Genomic DNA, 26,075 nt, shown 5'->3' on the forward strand with positions numbered 1-26,075 from the left:
TTTTTTTTATTTGAGTGCTTAGTCTCTGCAGTTGGTCTTGTTTCCCTGGATTTTATCGAAATCAGTATGAAGAGAGTGGATACTTTCAGAAAGCTCTTTGACCTTGTGTTTTCTTTCACCTTGCCCATTAAGACACTCATCATTTCAGGTCATTTGGCTGTTGCAAATGCACAAGCTTACTTTTTGCTTCCCCCACCCTCTTCCCCCCAACCCCCATAGAATGGGGCAGCTCTATCCATACTATTTTTCTTAAAAGCAAGTCTGAATCTTAGGGTTTCTCTAATGCTATGTAGCACTCTAAACACTCATCTTTATTGCTTTAAATATTTTTTGTTACATTTAAATTTGAGGTTAAGGTGCAATAGCACCCATTTGAAAAGAGGTTCAGTGTAACATGTGGACACACGCGCACAGCTTCAATCAGCCATGCCAGACAGCCAGCTTTTTTCATTTGCTGCTCTTTTCTCTGCATTTGGAGACTATCAGCTACTCTGTTCCAGTTCATTTTATAAAACGTAATATGCTATCATGAATTTTTACCACCCATTATCCAGGATTTTTCCATCTACTTCTACATTCTATTCCTGGCCTTTCATAATCTCTACGTTGAATTGGTAGATGTGCTGGAAGTAAAGACTGTGTGATGAACATACATAAAAATAAATAAATAATAAAAAATTAAAATTTATTTTTAGTGGTCTCAAAGGTATTGTCTTTGAGAAAATGTTCAGGTATAGGATATATAATGTATAAGTTACAGCATATTATATAAAGCAATAAGAAAAATAACTCTCAACCCAAAACTAACTACAAATGGGTAAAAGAAATGATCTAATAGTTTGTGGAAGTGCAAGAGGGCTTGGCTTATAAACATACAAAGAAATATTCATATACACTAGTAATTAGAGAAGTAAAATTAGCAATCATATCTTCTTAAGCCTGTATGGTTGACAATACTTAAAGGACCTGCTCATACAATTCCTGGTGGTATGGAGATTTTGCCAACATATAATAAATTTGAAAGAATCTATATCTGCAGTCATCATTGTGGCCTACTGAGTTAGGCTACTGCCTGATATGCTGGCATCCCACATAGTGTTTGTTCATGTCCCAGCTGTTCCACTTCCAAAACAGCTCCCTGATAATAGGCTGGGGAAAAAAATGGCCCAAATGGTTAAGCCTCTGACATCCACTTGGTATACCCAAAGGAAGCTCCTGGTTACTGATTTCATCTTGGCCTAATCCTTGTTATTGTGGCCATTTGGAAAGTGAACCAGTGAATGGTATATCCCTTTCTCACTGCTTTTCTCTCTGTCTGTGTCCTTCTCTTTCTCTAACTGTGCTTTCCAGTAAATAAATACATAAAAATCATTTTTAAAATGCCTATATTCTCTTACTCAAGAATTTCATTTCTAAATATACTCACCTGTAGACTGGAGAAACATACATTTATTTAGGAAGTCAAGTATGAAAGTGTTATTACAGTATCACCGAAGAACAACAGGCTTGTCCATCTTCACAACAATGGATTTGTATCTTATGATATATTCATAAAATAGTGTATGGTTCTTAAAATGTATTAATTATCATTACAGTTGTGATGGGCATGGATAAATCTCAGTAAGATTGAGATCTGCCAGCTGAGTTTTCGAAGGAGAAGTAAACTCATTGCTCGTACTACAATGTCATAAAACATGTCACGAGTGGAATGCTGGAGTTGAGACTACAGCTGACGGACTGTCTTATTGTAAAATGCAAGGGGTATTGGGGAGGAGAGGGAAAGGGGGAGAAAACCCAATACCTACAGAATTGTAAAATGGAAAATAAGAGTACAAAAGAATTATGTAAATATATGAATGTGTATATACATATAGTGTGTACTCATGCATACATTTTTTTCCTATTTCAGAATTTCCTAGGGAAGTTAAATACTAAAGTTAGTTTGGTAGTTACTTCTAAAAACTTAGTTTGATAGTTATCCCTATGGAAGCAGTGAAGGAAATAAAATTAGGCTCAAATAATATTGAAGCCTTGACTATTTTTGTAATGCATCTAGGCATGTGTGTTCAAGATGAGTGACAGTGTCTCAGAAGTCAAATATTTTGCCATTTAGGTTTTGGGGAGTGGCAGTGAATTACCAAATTGGTTGTAGATTGTATTTTCTTCTTCTTTCCATAGAATACAAGTCAATGACCAGATTGTGGAGGTGGATGGAGTCAGCTTGGTGGGTGTCACTCAGAATTTTGCTGCAACAGTTCTCAGAAACACCAAGGGCAACGTCAGGTAAATGTGCAGCTTCTAATATATGTAATTAGATATCATAAAATTCCAGAAAGGCATGAGGTCAGGTGTGTGTTCATGTGATTCAGTATGGGTAATTGCTAAGATATATCAGTAGCCTTATTGTTAATATAGTAAGAATTGCTGGGAGGATAGAAATTTTAGTTATTGGCACCATCAATATGAATGGGCCCCATATCTCTCTCAGGGAACTAGTAGTATACTAAACTGAAAATTAAATGAATTTTCAGGCATCCTATTATGCATTTATTTGGAAAAATAAGCTGGCTGATTTGAGGCTAATGAGTGCATTTTAAAAGCGTACTTTCTATTTTAAAGAATCAACCAGAACCAGTCTTTGAAGGACTATAAATTTTCTTACTTAGTTGAGTGTGTTAGAATGCGCAATCTTTGCACCTTGAAATTTATATCCAGTTTTAGAATTGTGGAAACTGTAGCTTGAAGAACTAACTAATAAGCAAGCAGTCCTGCGGCATTGAAGGTCAAGGTTTGAAGTCAGTTCTATGTGGCCACGGATTCCCCCCTCTTTTTTTTAATAAAAGCATTCCTATGTCCTTACTTTTTTGTAAATCCTATGAAGGAACACATTAAGGAGACATTGTTTATTATGTACAATTATGAATGGGGATTGGAGTTCTCACCCAAATGAAGCTGGTAATTCTGAAAATATTGAGGAGCTAACATTGCCATAAAGAAGGCAACCTTAGGATTTTATTGCACCATACTTCATGTTGTCCACTCATGAGTTTGAGTTTCAAGCCTTAGACTTTTCCACTGGAGTTGCCTTTGTGTGTTCAAGGGATGGTTTATGAAATTCAGCCCCTCAGCACAGTTCTGGGGCTTCTGAAATATTCAGAGTAGAGGAAAAGATATGAGTACAGCAGAGGTGTGTGTCGTCTCAGGGCTGCAGAGGTGGGCCCCTCACTCAGGGCCGTGGGTTTTCTGCAGAGTGCTCAGTGCACTTAAGGGAGCACTTTTTCCTTTCGGGCTAAAGTTTTGCTTTGAGGCTGTCCATCAGACTTTTAATTTGAAAATGAAGCTATACATTAACATGTAAGATCATATCTCGGCTGGATCATGGTTTATAGTTGCGTGAAATCATGTATTCATCTCTTACCATTCCTTCTGACTGTTGAGCATGTAATTACTATCAGCTCAGACCTGTACAATTGCAGATAGCTTCCTAACTTTCACTGATGTCACTGCCTCTGTCCTTCAGCGTGATCCATTCGTTGCTAACCCAGTGGCACCACTTCAGTGCAGTTTTCCGAAGGGAATGCACCTTTTCAGTGTGACCCCGGAGGGAGGACAAGCCTTCAGCGATGTTCACATTTTGTAGAACATAAGCTCTGGTAGCATCCTTGATCCCCCTCATCCGCATCATGACCGGGGGCACCATCCTGCCACGCTCATCACACTGCAAACTTGACTTGTGTATTTTTGCTCTTGTGCCTCTTTGTCTGCTGAGATCCTCTCCTCCATTTGGACCTTACCCAAGGTGAAGAACCTGCTAGCGTCCACTCCTCCGTTAGAGCTCTGTTCTTTCTGAAGCCTCTCACCATTGCTGTGACCTTGGGGTTATAGGATATCTTATTTTGTCTTGTTAAAAGTGAATGTCTACTTTCCCAATTAATTTTGCAAATATCTTGATATGGACATGGGACTTTCAGGCTCATTAGCTCCCTCAAAAGGATACACTCAGGAACTAAACTGAGTGAAATCATATAATGCAGTGTCTTTATTAGCTGAATGTGAGAAAATATATTCTTGATTTTAGCAGGTTAAAAGCAATCTCTGGGGTGTATTTTAAGGAGTAGCTCTTCATTATTTACTAATAAAAATCGAGATCTGGAATCTAGAATTGTATTTCTTTACAGTGAATTATAGAATGTGACTTACTTAATGTAATATAATTAACAGATTAAAGTTCCTTTTTATATTGCTAGACCCTGCATTTTGTGACAAAAAATGTATATTTAATTTTACTCAGTAGATATATTTCTCCTATGCACAATTAATTTTCTGTGAGATTATGTCAAATGATGCTTTTTAAGAAGAGATCCTTAGGAACCAAAATATGTTAGTAGAAGCATGTTTGCTTCTAGAAAATTTAACCTTAAACTTGACATAGTAAAGTTATTAGAAGCAAATAATGGCAAGCAGCTTGAAGAAAATTAAAAGCATTGTTTTATACTTGTATAAAGGTACAAATCACTAGATGAAAATAGGTGAATTCAGAGGTTTTTTTTTAAAGCTACCTTCTAACTATTTTTGGATATAGAGTTTTTCCTTGTGAGTTGTTATCCTGCTAGCAATGCCCCAGATTTGTTCTTTGGCTCAATATTTTGTGATACAGCTCAGTGGCTAAGAAGAGAAATGTGTTCTGAAGTATAGTGAGCAGATAGATAAAAATCACAATGCTGATTTATTATAACTAGACCTAATTTAAATGTTTTTAAATCCTTTGAATCAAATATCTAGATCTTCAAAAAGGAATGAGGAAAAATACAAATTGTATGTGAATCAATATACAGATTACTTCTAAAATTTTCTAAAGATTATTTTTGAAGCAGAGACAATGATCATGTTGTTTGGTATTTATTACCTTGAGAAATAAAATGTAGGAAAACACCGTCAAGGAAGAGAAGGACATTTTTGTAAGTATCCTGTATGTGACATGGTATTCTGTTACTTCAAGATTGGCTAATGCAGCGAATGGTGCTCTGCACATCATAAAGTAACACTGAGAAACCATGTTGAAGATTCCTAGCAAATAGAAGAAAGAAAGAGGAAATTGAATCATAAATGAAGTCAGGCCCAAAAAAGAAGACAGAAGAGGAAGGTTCCAGCCCTGACAGTTCTGCTTCTGGTGCAGTCCCTGTGCATGCCCCTGGGAAAGCCACAAAGGACGCCCCAAGTGCCGGGGCCCCTGCCGCCCAAAGAGGGGACCTGCGTGGAGTTATTGGCTCCTGGCTATTGCAGCCATTAGGGGGAGTTTCTCTCCCTCTTTGCTGCTCTGCTTTCCAAATAAATAACTAAATGTAAAAGATAATAATAATCAAATTGTTAGATCTGAAATCAGAGAAAGCACAAGTTAGAAGTCCAACTTGATTACAGAGACATCAAAATGAAGATTGTTACACAGCAATATGTAGTAGTCCTTACGGAGGGAGAGAAAGAAATCCAAATTGAATGATAAATCCCAGATACGGGATGTTTGTCTCTGGAATGCAATGGTTAGCTTAATGTTTATTTATCAAAGTAAGGGATTTTCCAAACTAACACAATAAAAGAGAAAAATCATTTTCTCATCTGGACAAATGTAGATTTAAAAACAGAAACAGAACTTGAAATAAAAGGGAACTTGTTGTATTTGAGGAAAGCACTACATGAAACTTACAGCGAAAATCATCCGTTGTGATCAAAGAGCGGGTGTGATCACTTTCACCTCAACCCATGCAGATATGTATGTCTTCACCTCTTCCACTATGAATCAGAATTAATTATTGACACAGGAATTGGAAATAAAAAGAAGGAAAGTTCCTCTGGTCAGATTGTGTGCTCTTCTATGTAGAAAATGCTGAGGAGTCTAAAAGACAAAGCAGATGAGGCACTCCTGCAGGGCAACAGGAGATAAGACGGGTATGCAAACATCTGACAACTGGAAAAAAAATTTAAGTTCCTACTACAGTAGCATTATGATCTTATAAAAATTGAATACTTGGCCCGGCGGCGTGGCCTAGCGGCTAGAGTCCTCGCCTTGAAAGCCCCAGGATCCCATATGGGCGCCGGTTCTAATCCCGGCGGCTCCACTTCCCATCCAGCTCCCTGCTTGTGGCCTGGGAAAGCAGTTGAGGACGGCCAATGCATTGGGGCCCTGCACCTGCGTGGGAGACCCAGAGGAGGTTCCAGGTTCCCGGCTTCGGATCGGCGCACATTGGCCCGTTGCGGCTCACTTGGGGAGTGGGTCATCGGACGGAGGATCTTCCTCTCTGTCTCTCCTCCTCTGTTGTATATCTGGCTGTAATAAAATGAATAAATCTTTAAAAAAAAAAAATTGAATACTTGGGCCCAGTGTGGTTTTCTAGTGGCTAGATTCCTTGCTTTGTATGCACCAGAATCCCATGAGGACCCAGTTTGTGTCCTAGCTACTCCACTTCCCTTCTGGATCCCTGCTCATGGCCTGGGAGGGTAGTCCAGGAACTCCCAAAACCTTGGGACCCTGCACCTGCATGGGAGGCCTGGAAGAGGCTCCTGGCTCCTGGCTTTGGAGTGGCTCAGCTCCGGCCATTGCAGCCACTTGGAGAATGAGCCCGTGGATGAAAGATTTTTCTGTTTGTGTCTCCCTCTCTCTGTAGATCTGACTTTCCAGTAAAAAAGTAATAATAAACACATCTTTTTATTTAAAGATTAGAATAAGCACCCATATGGGATCCCATGCGTGCAAGGCAAGGACTTCAGCCACTAGGCTACCACGCTGGGCACAAATCTTTTTTTCAAAGTTGAATACTTAAGGATAAAAGTAACCTGTTGATTACTGCTATACCTGAAGCAATGAAACATTGCTGAGAAAATATAGACAAATCAGCAAAGCAATTGAACATGTCCATGAATCAGAATACTCAAAATTGTTAATATCTTCATTTTGTTCAGAGTAAATGTAAGTCCAATGAAATCATTTTGTAGATGTGATTGTTTCATAAACTGATGGAGTTGGATGACCCTCACTCTCTGAAGCTGTGCTCGTCAAGGCAATTTTCGTTAGGCATGAAGACAGAAATAGAGATTAATAGACTAAAGTGGAGTTGGAAGGTAGAGATGCAGAAATGTCAAGAACTGAATGTTTTACAGAAGCATCAAGGCCGAAGGAAGAAATCACAGTCTTCTAGGGAATGGTGCTGGGAAAATTGGGAAGCCCCATTAACATAAAACAAACAAACAGAGACCTCCTGCAGAGAGCCGCAGACCTGCCACTGCTCACGGGTTCAAATGCTAGAAAAGAAGTAAGACTCTTTGTGATGTTGGGTTCATCAGCCATTTTATTTAGAACACAAAAAAGTGTGAGAAGGAAAATGATAAAGTGCACCAAAATAAAACATCTGTTTAAAAATGATGCCCTTAAAAATGTTTCATACAGAATATATGAAGGATTCAGATAAGGTTATTACAGTTATCTTATGATAAGGTATAGAGTGAACTTTATTAAAACATGGAACTCAGAGACAGTTTATGAAAAATAAATAGTGAAGGGTATGGATGCCTGTTTTATTAATTGTTAGTGTTAAGCCATTTAAATCCACAAAAAGTTACTATTAGAAAGACTCCAAGTGAAAAGGCTGATGACACTATGCGATGCTGAATGTGGGGAATGACTAACGTTCGTTTCTTGCTGAATGCAGAGAAGTGCAGCCACTTTGCAGATGAATTTGGCAGGTTCTTACCAAGTGAAACATTCACTTATCATTCCAGCCAGCAATTCCACTTTGCTATTTACTCAGCGGTGATAAAAACATATCTACACAACGACTCATACTCGTATGCTTATAGGAGCTTTAGTCATAATAGAAACTGGAAACAACCCAGATGTCTCCTAACTGATAAATGAATACTCAAATTGTATCAGTATCCTGCACAATGAAACATTTTCTCAGCCATACAAAGGATGAGCTGCCAACGGGTCTAACACCATCTATGACTCTCAAATCAATTGTGGGGAGGTGAGAGGAGCCAGACACTGAAGCCTTTGTTCTCCGTGATTCCATTTATATCAAATTATAGAAAATTCCACACCACAGTGATGGAAAGTAGATCTGCGATTATGCAGAACCACAGTTGGAGGCAAGGAATTGAGGGAATAAGAATGTTCCATGTAAAAGTCACACAGAGATACATTATGTATGTTTACTAGAAATTCATCATATCCTACCACTTAGATTGGTGGATTTCATTGTATATGAGTCTGATCTTAATAAAATTGATTTTTTAAAAAAAGTATTATAGGGAAACAAGTTTTTCCCTCCAGCTGCATCCAACTTAGCAATACCCAGGTTGCATTTCTGGCTCTGTCTTCATCCAACTTGCTGCTAATACAGAACTGTGGAAGGCAGCAGGGAGGAGAAAAATCATTAAATTAGCACGGCCCCTGTGAAAGACCTGGCTTCAGTCCTCAGCTCTCGGTCCTGGCCTCTGTCTACTTCCTACTGTGTAGGCAGGCGTTTGGGGAGTTGAACCACGCTCACTCGCTCTCTCCCTCTGTCTAGCTCCCACTCACAAATAAAATTTCTAAAGGTGTCAAAATTGCTGTGATTAATTTGTAAAGCATAATGGTAATTCTCTATTGTTGATAATGAAGCAGGTGGAAGAGCTTTGTCTTTTTTTAAAAAGCAGATATAATCAAAGTATTTTCCTAGCAATATATAAGTTTGATGCTGTCTACTTAAAAAAAAAAGACATTATTATTAGCCTATTCAGAAAAACATGTGAAAGTATTTCCTTCTGGGCCTTAGGATGCTGGTTCCCACAGGGTGTAGAACAGTGTGAGAGGATGTGGTTTAACAGGTGCTAAGCTATATGGACTGCAAATTCTGGCATTGTGCTACACCGTGGTGCAATTGTGTACAATGACAGTGTGCTTTATTCTCTCTAAAGAAAATGTGAAGAGGCTAAAAGAGAGGATTTTCAATTTTTTTTAATCATAAAGGAATATTTGAGGTGATAAATATGTTTACCCTGGTTGTCATTTCCCAGTACATACACATATCAGAGCATTTTCTAGTACTTCATAAATTATAAGGAATATTGAAATTTTGCATCCAAATAAACTTTTAAAAAGATCCCTCTATGTGCAACAGGAGCAAGAGGGGCATGTTGGACTCAGTGCTTCACTGCACAAATGACCGCCACCTTGGGCCGTGCTGACGCCAGGAGCCAGGAACTCTGTCAGGGTCTGCCACGCGGCTGACGGGGGCTCAGGTACACAAGTGTCATCTGCTGTCTCTCCAGGAACAGTAGTGGGAAGCTATGCTGAAAGCAGGGCAGCTGGTACTACAGTCGGCACTGTGAGGCGGGTGCCAGTAGCTCAGCTGTTGATTAACCAGCTGCACCCTGTCACCTGGTCACTAACTGTGACTTGCTTTTCTTTTTCTGTCTTTCTTCTTCTTCTTTTTTAATATCTCTATTACAAAAGTAGAGTGATAAAGAAAGAGTAAGAGACATACAAAGGGTACCTAAGAAGCCGTTGAACTTGACTGGACAATAAGATGCTGGACTCTATGTTTGGTATATGCTTGCAATGGGGGAATCTCAACTGAACTTGAGCTGTGGTTATGCAACTAGGTGGAGGAATCCACCATGGTGGGAGGGTTTGGGGAGGGGTGGGGAGAACCCAAGTATCTATGTAACTGTGTCACATAATACAATGTAATTAATGAAGTTAAATAATAAATAATTTTTAAAAAAAGCTACAGTAAACTAGAAAAATGTAAAAAAAAAAAAAAAGAGACATACAAAGGGATCCTGCATCTGCTGGTTAATGCCAAAAATGGCTGCAACCTCCAGGATTGGGCCAACCTGAAACCAAGGTACAGGAATTTCACAGGGGACTCCAGCATAGACAGGAGGGACTCAAGGCGTTGGGCTGTCACCTACTGCTTCCCAGGCGTGCCAGCAGGTAGCTGTATTAGAAACAGCAGCCCAGTCACAACTAGCACTCTGGTGTGGGACGTGAGGGCCCGTCGTTGTCTGCACAGCTCCTGCCCGAAATTTACATTTTCATTCAGAAAAACAAAAGAAAGAAATCAATGTCATGCACTAGTGAATCAAAGCAGAACATAATTATATATATATACATATACATATATATAATATATATTTCTGTTTAGCTGGCTTATTCTACCATATAGATAATGAATTCAGCTGGAGGTAATGTTTAAGGTATGAAATCACAATTCTGCAGAAACGTCCGCTGCTACGGTCACTAAATTAGGAGACTTGTCTTTAATGACTTTCTCATTGTATCTTTCAGCGTTTTTAAAATTCATTTTAATCATGTGAATAATGCATCTGTACGTCAGTAGCAATTGAAGTGACAGTTTTCAGATTGTAGCATTTTATAGTAGTCATTTGTAGTGGCTGACTGAAAAAGAATTAAATGAACCCTTGCTCTGTTTTCTAGACCATGATCCATTAAGAGGTCATTGGAACAGTGTGTGCAGTAAACCCTACTCCCTAATTCTTATCTAGCTAGCGCATCATCCAGATCAAAGCAGCAGTGAACTTACTGAACATTGTCTAAGCCCAAGAGTGGTACCCTGGACGGGATGTGAAGACTTGCTTGGGGTGGATGGAAATGCCCATCTCCTCACTGGTGCTGTGGATTTGTCACATTTACTGAGCTGTGCATTTAAAATAGATTTGTTGTATTGTGCCTTAAGTTTTACCTGAACAAGTAAGATGAATTATATCATCAATGATTTTTTTTTTGTATCATTGAACTCCAAAGAAACATACTTCAAAAGAATGAGCAAGCCTCCAAACTTTAATGTTAAAGTTAGGTCCTGCCAGAAATGTTAGCAAAAGATTTCTAAAATGGCAATTAATTACTAACATCTAGGCATAAGGATTTTGACCTTTAATGTGACTTGGGCAGAAAATGATGAATTAATGAAATAATTAGTTTGCTGTTTACCAGATGTAGCAACATTATGGTAATTGGAGGGAAGTGTCAAGGGTAGAAGCAGCATTACACCAAGATCCCACTAAGAAAAGGGGTGTGTATTTAGAGAACTTCCCCTAGAGACAAACTATTGTATTAGAAAATAAAACCACATGATTAATGTGAAAAGGAAAAGATGTTAAAAAGTGAATATTAATCTATTGAGCAAGTGGTATAGCTCTCACTAAATCAGAATCTTTTTCTTTAGCCTTCCCTTTAGACATCCTTCAACAGGCAGATACCTCTCATTTTCCTTTCCATGTCTCCAGACTCCCTTACTATCCTTTTTATCAAGAGAGAATTAACCCATAATCTCCTGTTTTGTTAGCTTTTCATTTGAAAAGCAGAAATACCACCTCTGTCTCCTTTCTCCCATCTCCAAGGTGGCAGTGACTTAACGGGCAGGATCCCTCTATGTATCCAACCTCCTGTGTCGTGCTTCACCTCCAGTTCTCTGTTAGAGGACATTACCACACCAACATCATTAACTGCAAAAGTTGAGAGTTTAGTTCCATTTTGTAAACCCTGTAACATGCTGTAGAATGGATTGCATCTGTTAAGGCTTGTTCCAAAGCATTCATTTTTTGGAAGTCTGTTATTTTTCCCTTTCTTTTTACCCATGAGCAGTGTCTGTAAGTGTAACTTTAGTTGTTCAGCTGATTTTTCCTTGTACCCATACACACCAGTTGACGTACATAGGTGGTTCCACCCATTTTTAGAACAGAACGTATGTTTATGGAAAGCTGGATGGACAGAGAAAGAAGGATACACACAGAGACATGAAGAAAGAGAACTCTTCCATCCACTGATTGGATTGTCCAAATGGCTGAGTGGAAGCCAGGAGCCTGCAACCCCACCCGGGTCTGCCTTGTGGATGGCAGGCCCCCGCATCCACAGGTCATCATCTGTTACCTTCTCAGGTGCAGTAGCCGGAAGCTGCATCAGAAGCCAAGGATGCCCGAGTCACAGGCAGTTTTGGGTCTCTGTGGGTCCCTGTGAAGGTCTATACATCTTTCTTTAGTACTCTATACTACTGGAAAGTCTTAAACTGTTCATCTAATTTAACCTGTCTACAGGTTTGTTATTGGACGGGAAAAACCAGGACAAGTCAGTGAGGTTGCCCAGCTCATCAGCCAGACACTGGAGCAGGAGAGGCGCCAGAGAGAGCTGCTGGAGCAGCACTACGCCCAATACGACGCTGACGATGACGAGGTAGGGAGCTCCTGATACAACCTGGCAGGTTCCTTGCAGTTCCTTAAGGATTATGTATCTACACTGAACTTGAATTGAACCTTGTGGATAAGAAATACTACTTGCATCTGATAGTGACTTAAGATTGAACTCCTAGTGTCCTCTCTGGAGACTGTGGAAACCAATCCACCTTGTCTTGTAACAGTGGCACTTTTAGAAAGAAATTCACAGAAACAGAAGAGGGCAGAAATACCAGCAGATGAATTAATGGCTGTCTTTATTGTTGGAATAAGGTGATTTTTCTCACTGTGCTTTATATTTTCTCAACCTTTTTCCAAATGTTGTACAAGAGTATGTAATTTTAAAATCAGTAAACATTTTAAGTGGAAAAACACCCCCACATGCACAGACATACACAGAGAGGTACTAAAGCTTAACTGAGTGTTTCCAGAGGTGTGCTTTTTTTTTTTTCCGCCCCCTAGGAAGAGAAAGTTCCTTGGATCTGTTAGCTATGATCTGTGGTAACATAATGCAGAACAAAGCTTTCCCACCATCACATGTTCTATAGAGTGGATACATATTGGAATAATTTTACATCCTGCTCTCTGTAAAAGATGAAGTAAATGAATAGAAGCTAACCCCAAGTGAAAACGGCTCTCTGGACCCCTTGTGTGTTGTAATGCGATGCAGATGCTGGTCTGTTTCTAATGTCAGTGCCAAATGTGCATGGATATCATGGGACAACACACTTTATTATAAACACATCTAAACACGCACATGTTTCATATTGGCATGTCAAGAGCAACACTTTAGTTGTAGTATTTCATATTCCATAAACTAGTAAATATTTAGGGAAAGCAAATATTTTTCTTTACACCGGTTGATATAAATACAGTGAATCATTGTTCAATTCCTAATCTATTATTTTTCCAGAACTTATGTTTGTCTTTCAGCTGTAGCATGGATAAAATTAATGAGTATTCCTATTTTTTATGTTTTTTAACCTGGAAAGTTTGAACTCAAAAACATGAATAGCTTTTATGTGTTTATATTGTAGTGAGGATGTATTCTACTTTTATTATAGTAGAAAATTAGAAGTGATGTACCACGTAACTTTTTACCAAAGACAAACAACTTTAAAAAGCTTTTTAAATGAATGAATTTGTCTCCTTACTTTAGTTGGTGTTTTACTTGCATAGTCCCATTGAAATGGTGAGTATTTTCTCATTGCACTAAGACACTGCTTATGAAAGGTTTTTTATCTTAGATTTTGAAGCTTAAAGACCATTTCTTCAAATATTTGAACTTGCCTCCTGGTTTAGGATTGTAGAGTCATTCTCTGTAGGTTCGGTTTTCACCTCTTCACCCTGCTGGAAAGAGTTCAGCTCTGAATCACCAGGGAACGTTGACACCCATGGGCTGGGAGAAAGGAGGCCAAGGTCCTCTGGTCTCTGTTCTTCAACGCCCTTGGCATTCAAGCACAGGGGCTGGCTGACCTCTGAGTCCCTCCCAGCCTCCAGCATTCCATGATCATGAAACAAGACACAACAAGACAATCCGATCCTTAAGGATTCCCAACTGAATGTTCCATCATATATCACAAGCTTCCTCCAGTTATTTCGGAGAATTTATTGCCTTCATCCCCAAAAGTTTTCAATTCAATCCATCGGTGCTTTGTGGGAAAAAAAGGAAATATATGCATGCAAACTTAATATACTCAGATACATGTGTGCACAAGTGATTTTCCTATACCTTTATAAACTAAGTAAATGGTAAGAAATTGTTATTCAATATTTATACTTAGAAACTTATCAAACACCCAGTGAAAGTTGTTTGATTGGAGGGGAGTGGGAGAAGCATCTCTTTTTGTAATGACAGTAGAGTTCGTTGTCATCTGAACAAGTATTGTCAAGGGTAAGAATATGTAAATATTCAGTAACAGGTACTTTCCAAGGTGCCCTTTCTCCATGACTTCATTTATAATTTAATTGTGAAAGCAACAGGAAGAATCATTCTTTTTTCCATTTTGGAAACTCAGAAACCAAGTTACTTTCTAGTGCTCAAGCTAGGAGTTGAGTTAGGTTGTAAATGGAATCTTCCTGTCTCTCGGGCCCAGACTTCACAGCACCTTGGCACTTAAATGGGTCTGGCTGTATTCAGGTGCACACACACACACATACTACACAGTGACAGATGTTAGGGGTATTCTTTGGTGGGTTATTGCTTCTTGCAATACTTAGGTTCTGTTACTCTTTTCCATATTTCTAACATTAATGAAATGAAATTTCTTCTGTATTTCTAATATTAAGGAAATGAATAATTTACTTCACTGTAGGTAGCATTCTGTAAGTATCATGTCTGTATGGAAGAGAAATTGAGTTTAAAAATATTTTATAAAAGAGGGCTTATCCTTGAGTCAAGCAATTTTTTTTTCCTTCCAAGTTGTGGAAATAGAAGTCAGATGCTTACTACTGCATTACTGTAAGTAACCTTCCTTAGTGAAAAGTTTTAGGACCATTTTCCTCGCCTGTCTCATGTGCCTCTTTGATTTATATTTCCTCCCTGTCTCATGTGTCATACACTACTTCACCAAAGCATACCCAGGAAAGACCAACCAGTAGCACTTTGTGCATAAAAGAGACAAGAGCTCTGCAATGGGAAGTCATTCCAGTGAATTATTATTATTATTATTATTATTATTAAAGTATCACTCGATTCAAATAATTCTTTTTTAAAAATAGTGTCAACAAATATTATTAAATTGATTGGACTGTTATCTCACTATTTTTCTGTTTACTATCTTTCTTTCTGTTAATGAAAAGTAAAATTTCCAAGAGGCACAGAGGAAATGAGAAGAACCAATATTGGATAATCAATGGATAAATGGTCCTTGAATAATTGAGTTAATTTCATATGTAATTGAACAGTCTATTGACTCGCCTATCTTTGTTAAAACAGGCCTTGCATGTGCATACTCAATTACATGGCTTTTCACTCTGCTTCTAATTTATAGAATTATCTGACGATTTCAAAGTTAGAATTCCCCACCCTTCATCCCCCTTTATATGCCATCCCGTGACATTCCTTAAATCAGTCAGGGAAATCTCTTAGTAGATACAGGAGCCAAGTTCTTCCAACTGATTCCAGAGCCTACCCTTCCATTGGCATCATCTGCTGGCTTCTGTGTTTGATCAGATCACTCGAGATGCACATGAACATGGAGCTTGTCATTTTGACACAGAGAGTTGTTTGCTGGGATTGGCTGTGTGGCATCCAGTGCCATGCCAGTTATGCATCCTGAAGCTGTGAATGTACAGTGGCTTTTGATCCCACCTGTATTTAGGAATTATGGTTGGTTACGCACAGCTTGCACTTAGTTAGTTCTGTTTTAATGATCCAGGAAATGGGGAAATTTCAAGTCATATTCTCCAAGAATCTGAAATACTTAGATAATCTTTAAGTCTTACTTAAATTTCTGCTTTTATTTTTTTTTTTATCCTCTAAATGTTTAAGCTGGAAGAGCTTAAAATCAACAAACAGCCAATTCCATTTTAATTTGCATTCCTGTTTTTGTCCACTCTTTTAAACACTGATTTCAAAGTAAAGTTAAAATGGCTCTGCTTAAAGGCTGAAGAGTAAAATGGAGGATTTTGGTGAGACAGCAAGGGCATGCAAATGTAAGCAATTGGAAGAATTCTTAATTCACATCCAGGTATACCTATAACTAGTGATTGCATTTCTGGACTTACCAGAGTTCTTGTCCATTTGTTTTTCTTGTTCTTTTCTCTCTAACAAGCTGAGAGTTCGCTATGGAGGATTTCACAAACCTCCCAGGCAGTTAGCACTTTCCCATGAAATCCTGGGAGTACGGTAAATTTTCCAACTAGAATTTTTAATAGCATCTAATCTGGATTACTTTGCAGTGGTCAGTGTTTAGCCTATTACAAGCAAGAAGAGGAGATTTTGCTGTCCATTTTGTATTGCTAGTTTGTGAGTCTTTTCCATTCTAGGGTATTATGCAATTAGAAACCATGTTTGCTCAAACTGTAGATACAGTGTAAAATGGTACTGTCCCCATTTAGATATGTTATGGAAATGACGCTTCTGCAGTTATGATTATTTGCTTTCCTTAAGTATCCTATTAAAACATGATTATTATTGCAATTCTTAGAATACAGGTGATATTTACATTTTGGGGAGCACAGTTCATAGCAAGGTTCATCACTGTTCTGGAAACCAAAACTACTTCTTTGAAAATACAATTTAATCTTCCTGAAATAACTTATTTTCATTACTGGATATTAATAGCATCCTAACAGTCTGATAGAATTGTTTTTTTAGAATCTTTGAAAGTACTGAACACTGACAAGAGTCACTGTCTATATGAACATGTATAATAATTGGAATCAAAGCTATAATAGAAGCTGTGGTTTGCCCAAAGTATTATTAAGTAGCTTACAAAATGTAAGTTGTGTATGAAAAAGATTAGAAGGATAGCACTGACATTGACTCAAGATGTTTTACCATTCCTGGTTAGAAGCAGTTCATACTCTATGAGCAAGAGTTTGCAGGTATTATGGTAAGCTTTTAATGATGCTCATTCAATCATCAGAGTAGATTTTGCTTTGTGTATTTTGTACATTTTGATTTTGTGTATTAGTAGAGTGCCCCCAGAGTGGGGGCATTTTTACCTAGGCAAAGCCATGATATCTTAACACTTGATGGTGGTGTTGTGGTCATAGCATCCTCTATCCTCATCATTATCCCCCTCTTTTGTGGAGCGTACAAAGCCGCCTTTAATTTTTTTTTTTTGTCAACATTTTAGAACACTGTGGCTGAAATGCAAGGAGTGTCTGGCAACTGCAATAACAATAACAACTGTTTCATGAAGGTTTGTTTCTTGGTAGAAAATAATGCTTATCTGTACCATCTTCGTATGTGAAGTTAAAAAATCTGTGTGTTTTATGAACTATCTGGGTTTTCTGAGGCATTTCTATAGAACACATATTTTGTGTTGAATAATAATTTCAAAGGAATAATTTGAAAAAATACTATTTAATTCCGAAGCATAGCACATGTTTTAGGCATGGCTTCTGCAACTTGGACTCACTTCCTAATGTTTCTCCTTGGATGTTTTTAACCCCTAACACCTTCAGAGCTTTGTGATTCAAATGAAAGAGGAAAAAATATACATCTATCATCAGGGTTATATAATGTTTACATAATGGCAATATATGTGAAGATTTACACTATTCTAGAATCCAGTATCTTTTAATAAAAGCATGGGGGGGTGGTATAGAGCTCTTAGTTTTCCCGAACACTAACTGCATATGTCTGACTAAAACAGTATTTACCTGCATGATCTATATAGTGATCACATCCAAATGTCTAAAACAGTATTATGATGCCAGCATTAGTTGCCAAAACCAGAGATAATGGTGTTGAAAATGGAGATCAGGTCTGTGCAAGTGGCATTTGGCTTTTGTTGACACAAGGAACCTGCCAGCAAACAGAGGCAGAAGCCCGTTCAGCAGCAAGTTCACAGGCCCTAGAGTGGTTTGAACCCACAGGTCATTACACATCACTCCATCCTGTGGTTTATAATCCCCACTGACGTCTAGAACCTTAAGATCCTTCAAAAACACTGAGCTTAACATCTAAGCTTGATCCGGCCTAGGCAGTGTACACAGACCTGCACAGGTACACACTGTCCCCAGGAGGTGGCTTTTATTTTTATATACTCGAAAGGCATAGAGAGAGTGTGCATGCTTTCCTATCCTCTGGTTCACTACCAGAAGGCCCTCGGCAGCCAAGATGGGGCACCCTGGAGCCAGGAGCCCAGATCACTGTCTACGTCTCCCACCTGAGTGTCCGAGTCTTCATCCACTGTATGCTAGGCAGCACTAGCAGAAGGAGGATCAGAAAAGGAAAAGCTGGGACTTGAGCCAGGCACTCTGCTCTGGGATGTGGACCTTGCCAGTGGCAGCTTAATCCACAATGCTTGTGTTCCCTTCCCATTTGTTTTTTTCAAAAATAAGATGCATTTTTATTTGTTATAGTGACTACAGACTGAAAGGTTGATAGCGCCAAGGAGAGATGAAAATTAAAATGGGAGCCTCCTCCTCACCAACATCATCTTTAAAAAATATATGTTTGTTTATTTGAAAAACAAAGTTGCAATGGGAAGAAAGGAAGAAGAGAGAGAGAGAAATTTTTTATCTGCTAGTTTGCACTCTGAACAACCATAATGACTGGGGCTGGACCTGGCTTTAACCAGGAGCCAGTTACTTTTTCCAGGTGTCCCATATGGAAAGGCAGTGGCTCGAGCACTCGGGCCATCCTCCACTGCTTTCCCAAGACCATTAGCAGGGAACTGGAGCAGGACTGAAACAGCCAGGACTCCAGCTGACACTATTATGGGATGCCTGGTGTCACAGGTGGTGGCTTACCTTGCTGAGCCACAATGATGGCTCCCAATGTCATCTTTTTACAGATAAATTTCTTCATTACCTAAATGTTAAGTGAGTTAAGCACCTTTTCCTGTTCATGTCTTTTCAGCTGCCACATTATGATATTGTTTATACATGAGCTAGGTATAAAATACCTGATGTACTGTATCAATTCAATTCTTCCATGCTGTTAAATTCCTCTAGAAGAATAACTCCCTACAACTAAGCTAGAACAATTTTCTCTCTTAATAAGTTACAGAATGTTCTATGTGCAAGAGATGTTGCAGCAACAGCATTTATATTTTATAACCTGAATATAATCCCTTACCAAAAATCTCTAAAATGCTAAAAGAAGCAATAAAAGAGGAACTGCTATAATCTGGGCATCACACTTTTCCATGGGTTATGCATGCTCTGGTTTCCCCATGAAAGCCGTTCGCATTTCTCTTCCTTGAAAGGCATGCACTCCAGTAAGTCTTCAGTGCCCTGTGAGCTCACTTAGTTACCTTGCAAGATTCTGTGTGGATTCCTTCTCCCCTACAAAGCCTTCTCTCCGCTCATTGATCTGTAATGTCTTCCTTGTTTCAATGGCTGGTTGCTGTTTAGTACACATAGGGATGGATACCCTGGGAAAATCCAAAGAAGCCAATAAATTGAATGGAACTGAATCAGGCACAAGTAGGGACAATGAGAATTAAAGAGAAAAGTTAAATGTGAATGAAACTGAATTGAAGCCATGGCCTGAGACAGTGAGGGAAGAATGCTACAGAACAACAAGGTTATCAACCTGGTAGGTCTAGAGATTAGAGCCAAGGGAAGGATTCTGTCCTCAGCCCCCAGAATGGATACCTGTCTGTGGGCTAAAGTTTACTCACCACATCTATTTTCTGGAGTAACTAAATTTTCTATTGCACTGCACAAAAATCCTTCACATGTATGGCCAGAAAAAATATATACATGCATCCTGCATGCTTCTTCAGTCTCCGGGGCTGTTGAAGTGACAACTTGAGAACTCACATTTATACCATTTCTTTTTAGGAGCAGAAGAGTCAAAAGGTTCTAAACTTTTCTAAAGTATTCTAGGCCAAGAGGACTGTCTCGTTTCCAGTGTATTAACTCATAACAGCCTTCACTCATAGAAACACATTCAAGGCTGAACAGCCAGGTTAGCAGAGGCCCTGCTCACTTCCAGCTACAGCTAGTGTGACTCAGGATGGCAAAACTGCCACCTGAGTTAGAGTCCTGGCTCCTAAGGAGCTGTGAATGTACCCCCAGAGAACTGCAGTGAAAAATACAGCAGCGCTGTTCCTTGTCTTGAAATCAGTTGTTCATTCCTTGGTGGTTACATGATTCATGATTTTTGCTACTTCACCAGTGGTCTTTGTGCCCACCAAGTTCTTAATAATATGTAAGATTGACCATGTACATGGTTTTATGTTTAGCAGATATGTGGATATTAAATGCGTGTGATATAGTTACATCTCAGATGACTTAAAAATTCTGTGTTTTACTCTTCACTTGATCTGAAACTCTCATAACATTTCTTTTTTTTTTTTTTTTTTTTTTTTAAGATTTTATTGTTATTGGAAAGCCGGATATACAGAGAGGAGGAGAGACAGACAGGAAGATCTTCCATCCGATGTTTCACTCCCCAAGTGAGCCGCAACGGGCCGGTGCGCGCCGATCCGAAGCCGGGAACCAGGAACCTCTTCCGGGTCTCCCACGTGGGTGCAGTGTCCCAAAGCTTTGGGCCGTCCTCGACTGCTTTCCCAGGCCACAAGCAGGGAGCTGGATGGGAAGTGGAGCTGCCGGGATTAGAACCGGCGCCCATATGGGATCCCGGGGCTTTCAAGGCGAGGACTTTAGCCGCTAGGCCACGCCGCCGGGCCCTCTCATAACATTTCTTTAGAACAGTTTGCCTAGCCTTGGCCCTCCTGTTGCAGCAGGCCTAAGACCAAATGCAGTTAGTGGGAATGGGCTAGGGACAGTCAGCACTCAGAGTCTAGCATATAGCTACCAGAAACACTAAGGCCTTTGAATCCTGGTATTGCAAACACTTTGCAGGTTGGAATTTCTGAGGTTGATCTATAGCCCAGCAGTTAAGATGCCTATGTCCCATACAAGAATATTTAATTCATATCTCTGGCCCTTGACTCCAGCATCTTGCTAATGCATACCCTGGGAGGAATTAATAATGACTGAAATAATTGGATTCCTGGCATCCATGAGGCAGATCTGGATTGAATCCCTGGCTCCTGGCTTGACCCTATCCCAGTTGTAGCCCTGTGGGCATTTGGGAAGTAATCCAGTAAATGAGAAAGCCTGCACTTGCTGTGTGTGTGTGTGTGTGTGTGTGTGTGTGTGTGTGCACGCGAGTGCACACACGCAAGTATTGATGGCACCAACTATAGGATAACCATGTGAAGAAATGACTGGGTTTATCTATCCAGGAGATAATTATAAGACTGAGACTTTATTTATCAGTAATAGATAAACTGTCGATAGAAATGTCATCAGTGACATTTGTGGGGCATAAGGGCAAATAAAGTCACTAAGTCGCAAGATGGCGACCAACAGAAGAGCCCTGGGCATGAACCATGGCGGGGATCGGGTTGTTTTAAAGAAAGACTGATTGGCCAGGGGCCATTTCCGTGCTTGAGAGCAGTGCGTGCTCACCTGCCCCTCGCCTGTGGGAGGTGATTTTCACAGTCCTGCTGATGACAACTGGCTCCTAATTCTCCTCTCCTGGGATTCCTGGCCTGAGGCTGATTGCTGTTCCGTATAAGAGTCTGCATTTCCCAAATAAACCAGAACTGCTGGGACGGAACCCCTGCTGCCCATCTGTTTGCCTCTCCCACACCGGCAGACTGGATGGTGGGCAGTTAGCTCAACCCCTCTGACAATGGGATACTAGGGAATCGATTCCATGGGAAGGCAGCCCCATAGACATTCTTGTTGAATTTACTTTTAAATTTTTATGTGCCTTAAATTCTTTAATTCAGTGATTTCTTGGTGATCTGATACCATTTTATAATCAAATGAGTCCATTTTTACTTAAATACACTGCCATGGCCAAAATGTAGTTAGTTGCATGATCAGCCATCATTGCCACAGTAGTAACACATGGTCCCTCAGTGCCCTCATTTTCCTTTACAAATTAGAAATTCGGGGAAATACAAATTTCTCACTCTTTTCCCACAGTTCCTGTGACTTCAGAATAAGTGTTTCATTGTTTTCTTGGCAAGCAAAATGAAACTCACAGAAAACTGCCAGTTGGAAATGCAGTGTGACATTTGAATTACAGAGATCTACTTTGGTCTGTTGACTGTTTAGTTCTGGGTCTCAGTGGGAAAATGAGGGATCATTGGTTCTCTCCCCACGTAGAGAAAAATGTATATCAGACACTTACAGGCACTGGCATTTTACCTCTTTGTAGGTAAACTTACAAACAGAAATTGAATTAAGTATATTGACTCATAGAAAATATGTTCCATACTTGCAAGAAGTTTGCCATTTTACTGTAGAACCTATAAACCTAAATGGTTAAGAATTCAATTAGTTGCATTTTTAGGATAACCTACAAGAAGGCTCAGTAATCACAGCGTAAAAGAATCCTTTTAGCTTTGGGCATTGAAAATAAAAGCATGAGTTTGAGGTTTCTGATTTCATTTTTTTTTTTTTTGGCAAGGAAAAATTTTTTTAAATTGTCTTTCTGTAGCGTAAGAAGCTAGGGCAATACGAAACATGTTTAAGAAATACGAAGACTTGAAATCAACAATTCAGCTGGACATTTTCCTCTGGTTGTCTAATTCTTGGGGAACAGTTCTGTAAAGGTGTCTTCCACTTCGACAGTCCTAACTTTGGTTCTGGGTTCTTTTTCAAATCTTTATGTTATAAAGGACCTTCTCTAAAACTGACAAACTCTGCAAGTGTTTGGAAACTGACTGCCTTGCATTGGGTTCGTTAATGCTGATGAAGGTAACCCACTGGAGAATGAAAAACTTCCCCAAATAATCTCAATCATTTTAGCATCGAGTTTATCATCCTGGAAAACCGCACTATCCCTTTTGTTAAAACTTGGTTTGAAGAGATGTTCTGACAATGGGCTAGTGAGGGTTTCAAATTAAGACAGACTCTATAACTAAATCCCTGCCTTGGGTGTAAAAGCTGTGTCCACTGAGTCAGCTAAACAGGGAGTGTTGGTAATGGTGGCCTACGTTATATACTACACTGGGTGGACTATTAACACTGCAAGTTAGATTAAAATATACACTTCTCAGAACTAAAGGCAATATGCCTGGTAGTGGCTCACAGCTGCTCTCAGCCTCCACACTTCAGATGCTACCTCCCCTCTCTGCCTCAGCTGTTTTAAGGAGAAAAATGGCTAGTGGTGAACCCCTTGAGAATGCCATGAAACTTTGGGGAGAAGATACGTTAACATCTTGGTTGTGTGGATACTTGCTCATAATGCAGGACTTTACCTCGTATCATGGTGGGAAAGATGTACAGAGATGGTGGGGCTCACAGTGAGAAGCAGGACTTAAGTGACCTCATAGATGGAACCCTTTGTGGCCTGCACTGCTAAATGTGTGGTGGACTTGATGTGTTCCAGGCTGTGTTCCCTTAGGGTTAGCGGAGATGCTCCGTTCTGAGGTTGCCACAGTAGAGCAGCAACAGTGGGACATGACAGTGAGTACAGACATGATAGCATCCGAGGAGGAGGCAGCAAACTCACAGTCTTTTTCAGGCACCAATTGATGCCACAGTGTCCAGGCCATTTCCCAGCACAGTAATACCACAGTAATAGCTTATTATTCACCAAAAGCACCTCTTCTCCAAAAGTTAGGTATCAATATGTTGCTAAATTAATATTGAAAACCAATCTCTGACCATTGTGAGTCTCTGGCTGCATGTTCTTGGTGGGAGAGGAGTCAGCTTCAAGTCCTGGCCAGCAGGATGGCTTGAACTCACAGGTAACAAACCTTGTTTGTCAGATGGAAGCAACAGATACCAGGAAGCTGCAGACCTAGCTCCTGGGACTTAAACATCCTTTACTGTCTGGAAAAAGTGTTGCCTGCCATTCTGCCTCCAGAAGCTACACCTCTAGCTTAGTGGCATCCTTGGTTCATGGGTTTATTGTTGTTTTTAAAAACACCCAGGCTGGGTTCACTGGTGTTCAGTTAAATTATTTAATGTAATCTATCAGGATTTTCATCCTCAGCACCAGCTAGAAGACCCAAAACATGACACAGTCACTAGGCAGACCATACTCAGAAGCTCTGGTCAATACTGTGCCCCCTTGACTTTATTTATATATAATAAACTGCTTTTATATTGTGGCCAGTGATCTAACTCTTTGGCCTGTTACTTAGAAATTACAGGCCACCAGCTTAGTTACCAATGGCAAATTATGGAAGTAAACTATGGCAACAGATTGAATTGTTTGGGATGCTCATGTAACTGTACCACAGATGTCAAGGATGTTCTAAGAAACCATTTCAAGAATATTTTAAAGAAGAATCTTTTTTAGAAAATGTAGTTACTTATATTCTATTTTAAGTCCACCACTAGCTGTCAACATTAGATCTTCCTGGTCTCTCCAAAATAAGGTGACCGTGCATTAGCTGAGGGATTCCTCTGGAGGATAACTCACTTGTTATTTGTATGGACTCTGTGGGCAGTGTGGTTGGAGTCCTTTCATAAGAAAATTGCTCCTGACATCAGGTGATGTGATCCATGACACAGTCTCAGAACTGTGGAGTATTCAGGTCAACCTCCACCCACTGCCAAGGCTGTTCTGGATGACAGAGTCGCTGTAGACCATGAATTGAGCCAACTCTATGCAGTTGCTAAAACATCTTGATTTACCTGTTAATACTTTAGACCCAGCAGTAGGATCACAGAGAAGCTTAGGGAGAAAACCACAAAACCCCATGGGTTTCTAAGGTAGATCTTAGTGGTTTATGGAATTTGCTTAACCTGCCGAGCATGGGAGCTTAGAAATATAGGTTATCTCAATACCAGAGGTTGCGAATGTTTAGCTGCTTGGAGTCTTGTTGATAATGGGGCATAATTGTATCTGTGGAATAGACGGAATAAATTTTATCCTCACCATTCTCAGTCACATTTATCAGCATGGCCCTGGGATTGTTATCATTATGGGAAGATTCACCACAAGTCAAGACAGAGTGGAAATGTGGGCAGCTGTTGTTGGAAGACAATTTCTCCATGGCTGTCTTACTGCTGGGCCCAGCAGATCTTTTTTGATTGATTTGTACAGTGAACATCCTTGGAAAACAGAGAACTGTCTCCTTTTGGAACAGTGGCAGATTTGCTTACTGACCATTATAAAAATGTTGGGTATCCTAACTCAGAATTCTTCACAAGATTCTGTGGTCATACTCTCTGCCTAATTTTTAGACTATATTCTTCTGGCAGTGACCTGGATTTGAACTTGGCTCGGAAGCTGTTGCTTAAGTCTTTAAGTCTGTAAACGATTTTAAAACACATCTAATCTTGGTTTCTTTTTTATTTTGTGGTACTATGAACTTTTCTCTTACATTTTACTGTACAAAATGAAGGAAATAAGGTAGCACCTTCGACACTTTGTTTGGAAATGTACTTACTGTATCACCCAGTTCATTGGGAACATTTTCTGCTTTCTTATTCGAGCAGGTGATAATGCTGTTAAGCTTCTTGCTGCCACATAACAAATCCCTCCTCTCCATTTTCACGACTTTCATTAACAATCTGTTTGAGGCAATTCAGGCTTACTCTAATATACTCTTAAAAGGTTTTTCTAGCCTTTGCTCACTGGCAGTTCCCAAACCGTTTTCCTAATTTTCCCCCCTGTATATATGATGACAGCACCCCTGCTATTTATGTATAACAAATTATCACTGAAACTTAGCAACTTAAAATAGGCAATATTTATCCATTGCAGTATCTGTGAATCCATTTAGCTGGATGCCTCGAACTTGAGATTTCTCCCAGGGCTGCAAATACAGCATCAGCCAGAGCTGTGGTCATCTAACTACTCAACTGGGAGATGATCCATGTCCAAGCTTAGATGCAGCTGTCCACAGGACTCAGAAGATCCACTTCCCAAGGCTCCCTCATGTGACTGTTGGCAGCCTCCTGCCTACTGGCTGTTGGCCAGAAACACCAGTTCCTTGCAACGTGGGCCTCTTCGTTCCCTCACATTATCACAGCTTGTTTTCCAATAATAAGGGCTTGGGAACACGCACAGGGACACAGAAAAAAACAAGCCAACAGGAGAGTCCCAACTTGCCATCCTTTTTGTGAACTATTCTCAGAAGTCATATTCCATCATTTTTGTTGTATTCTGATTGTTAGAGGGGAGTCGCTGAGTCACTGGGTCCAATTCATTTCCCCATAGAAGGAATGTTAGAAGGTCACAG

General features: G+C 39.7%; 1 protein-coding gene across 14 annotated transcripts in view; it reads left to right on the forward strand.

Moving 5' to 3' along the window:
* Positions 1-26,075, forward strand: part of PPP1R9A (protein phosphatase 1 regulatory subunit 9A) — a 249,209-nt gene that overhangs the window by 154,640 nt on the left and 68,494 nt on the right. For 10 of the 14 annotated variants that reach the window (XM_058678331.1, XM_058678330.1, XM_058678338.1 and 7 more), the window contains exons 5-7: positions 2,179-2,283; positions 12,091-12,226; positions 17,031-17,096. In XM_058678331.1, the coding sequence (XP_058534314.1) occupies positions 2,179-2,283; positions 12,091-12,226; positions 17,031-17,096 (307 nt within the window). The remainder of the gene's footprint in view (positions 1-2,178; positions 2,284-12,090; positions 12,227-17,030; positions 17,097-26,075) is intronic. The other 4 variants (XM_058678341.1, XM_058678337.1, XM_058678339.1 and 1 more) reach the window with 1 other exon arrangement.

Source organism: Ochotona princeps, chromosome 20 (assembly GCF_030435755.1).
Source record: "Ochotona princeps isolate mOchPri1 chromosome 20, mOchPri1.hap1, whole genome shotgun sequence".
Taxonomy (NCBI): Eukaryota; Metazoa; Chordata; class Mammalia; order Lagomorpha; family Ochotonidae; genus Ochotona; species Ochotona princeps.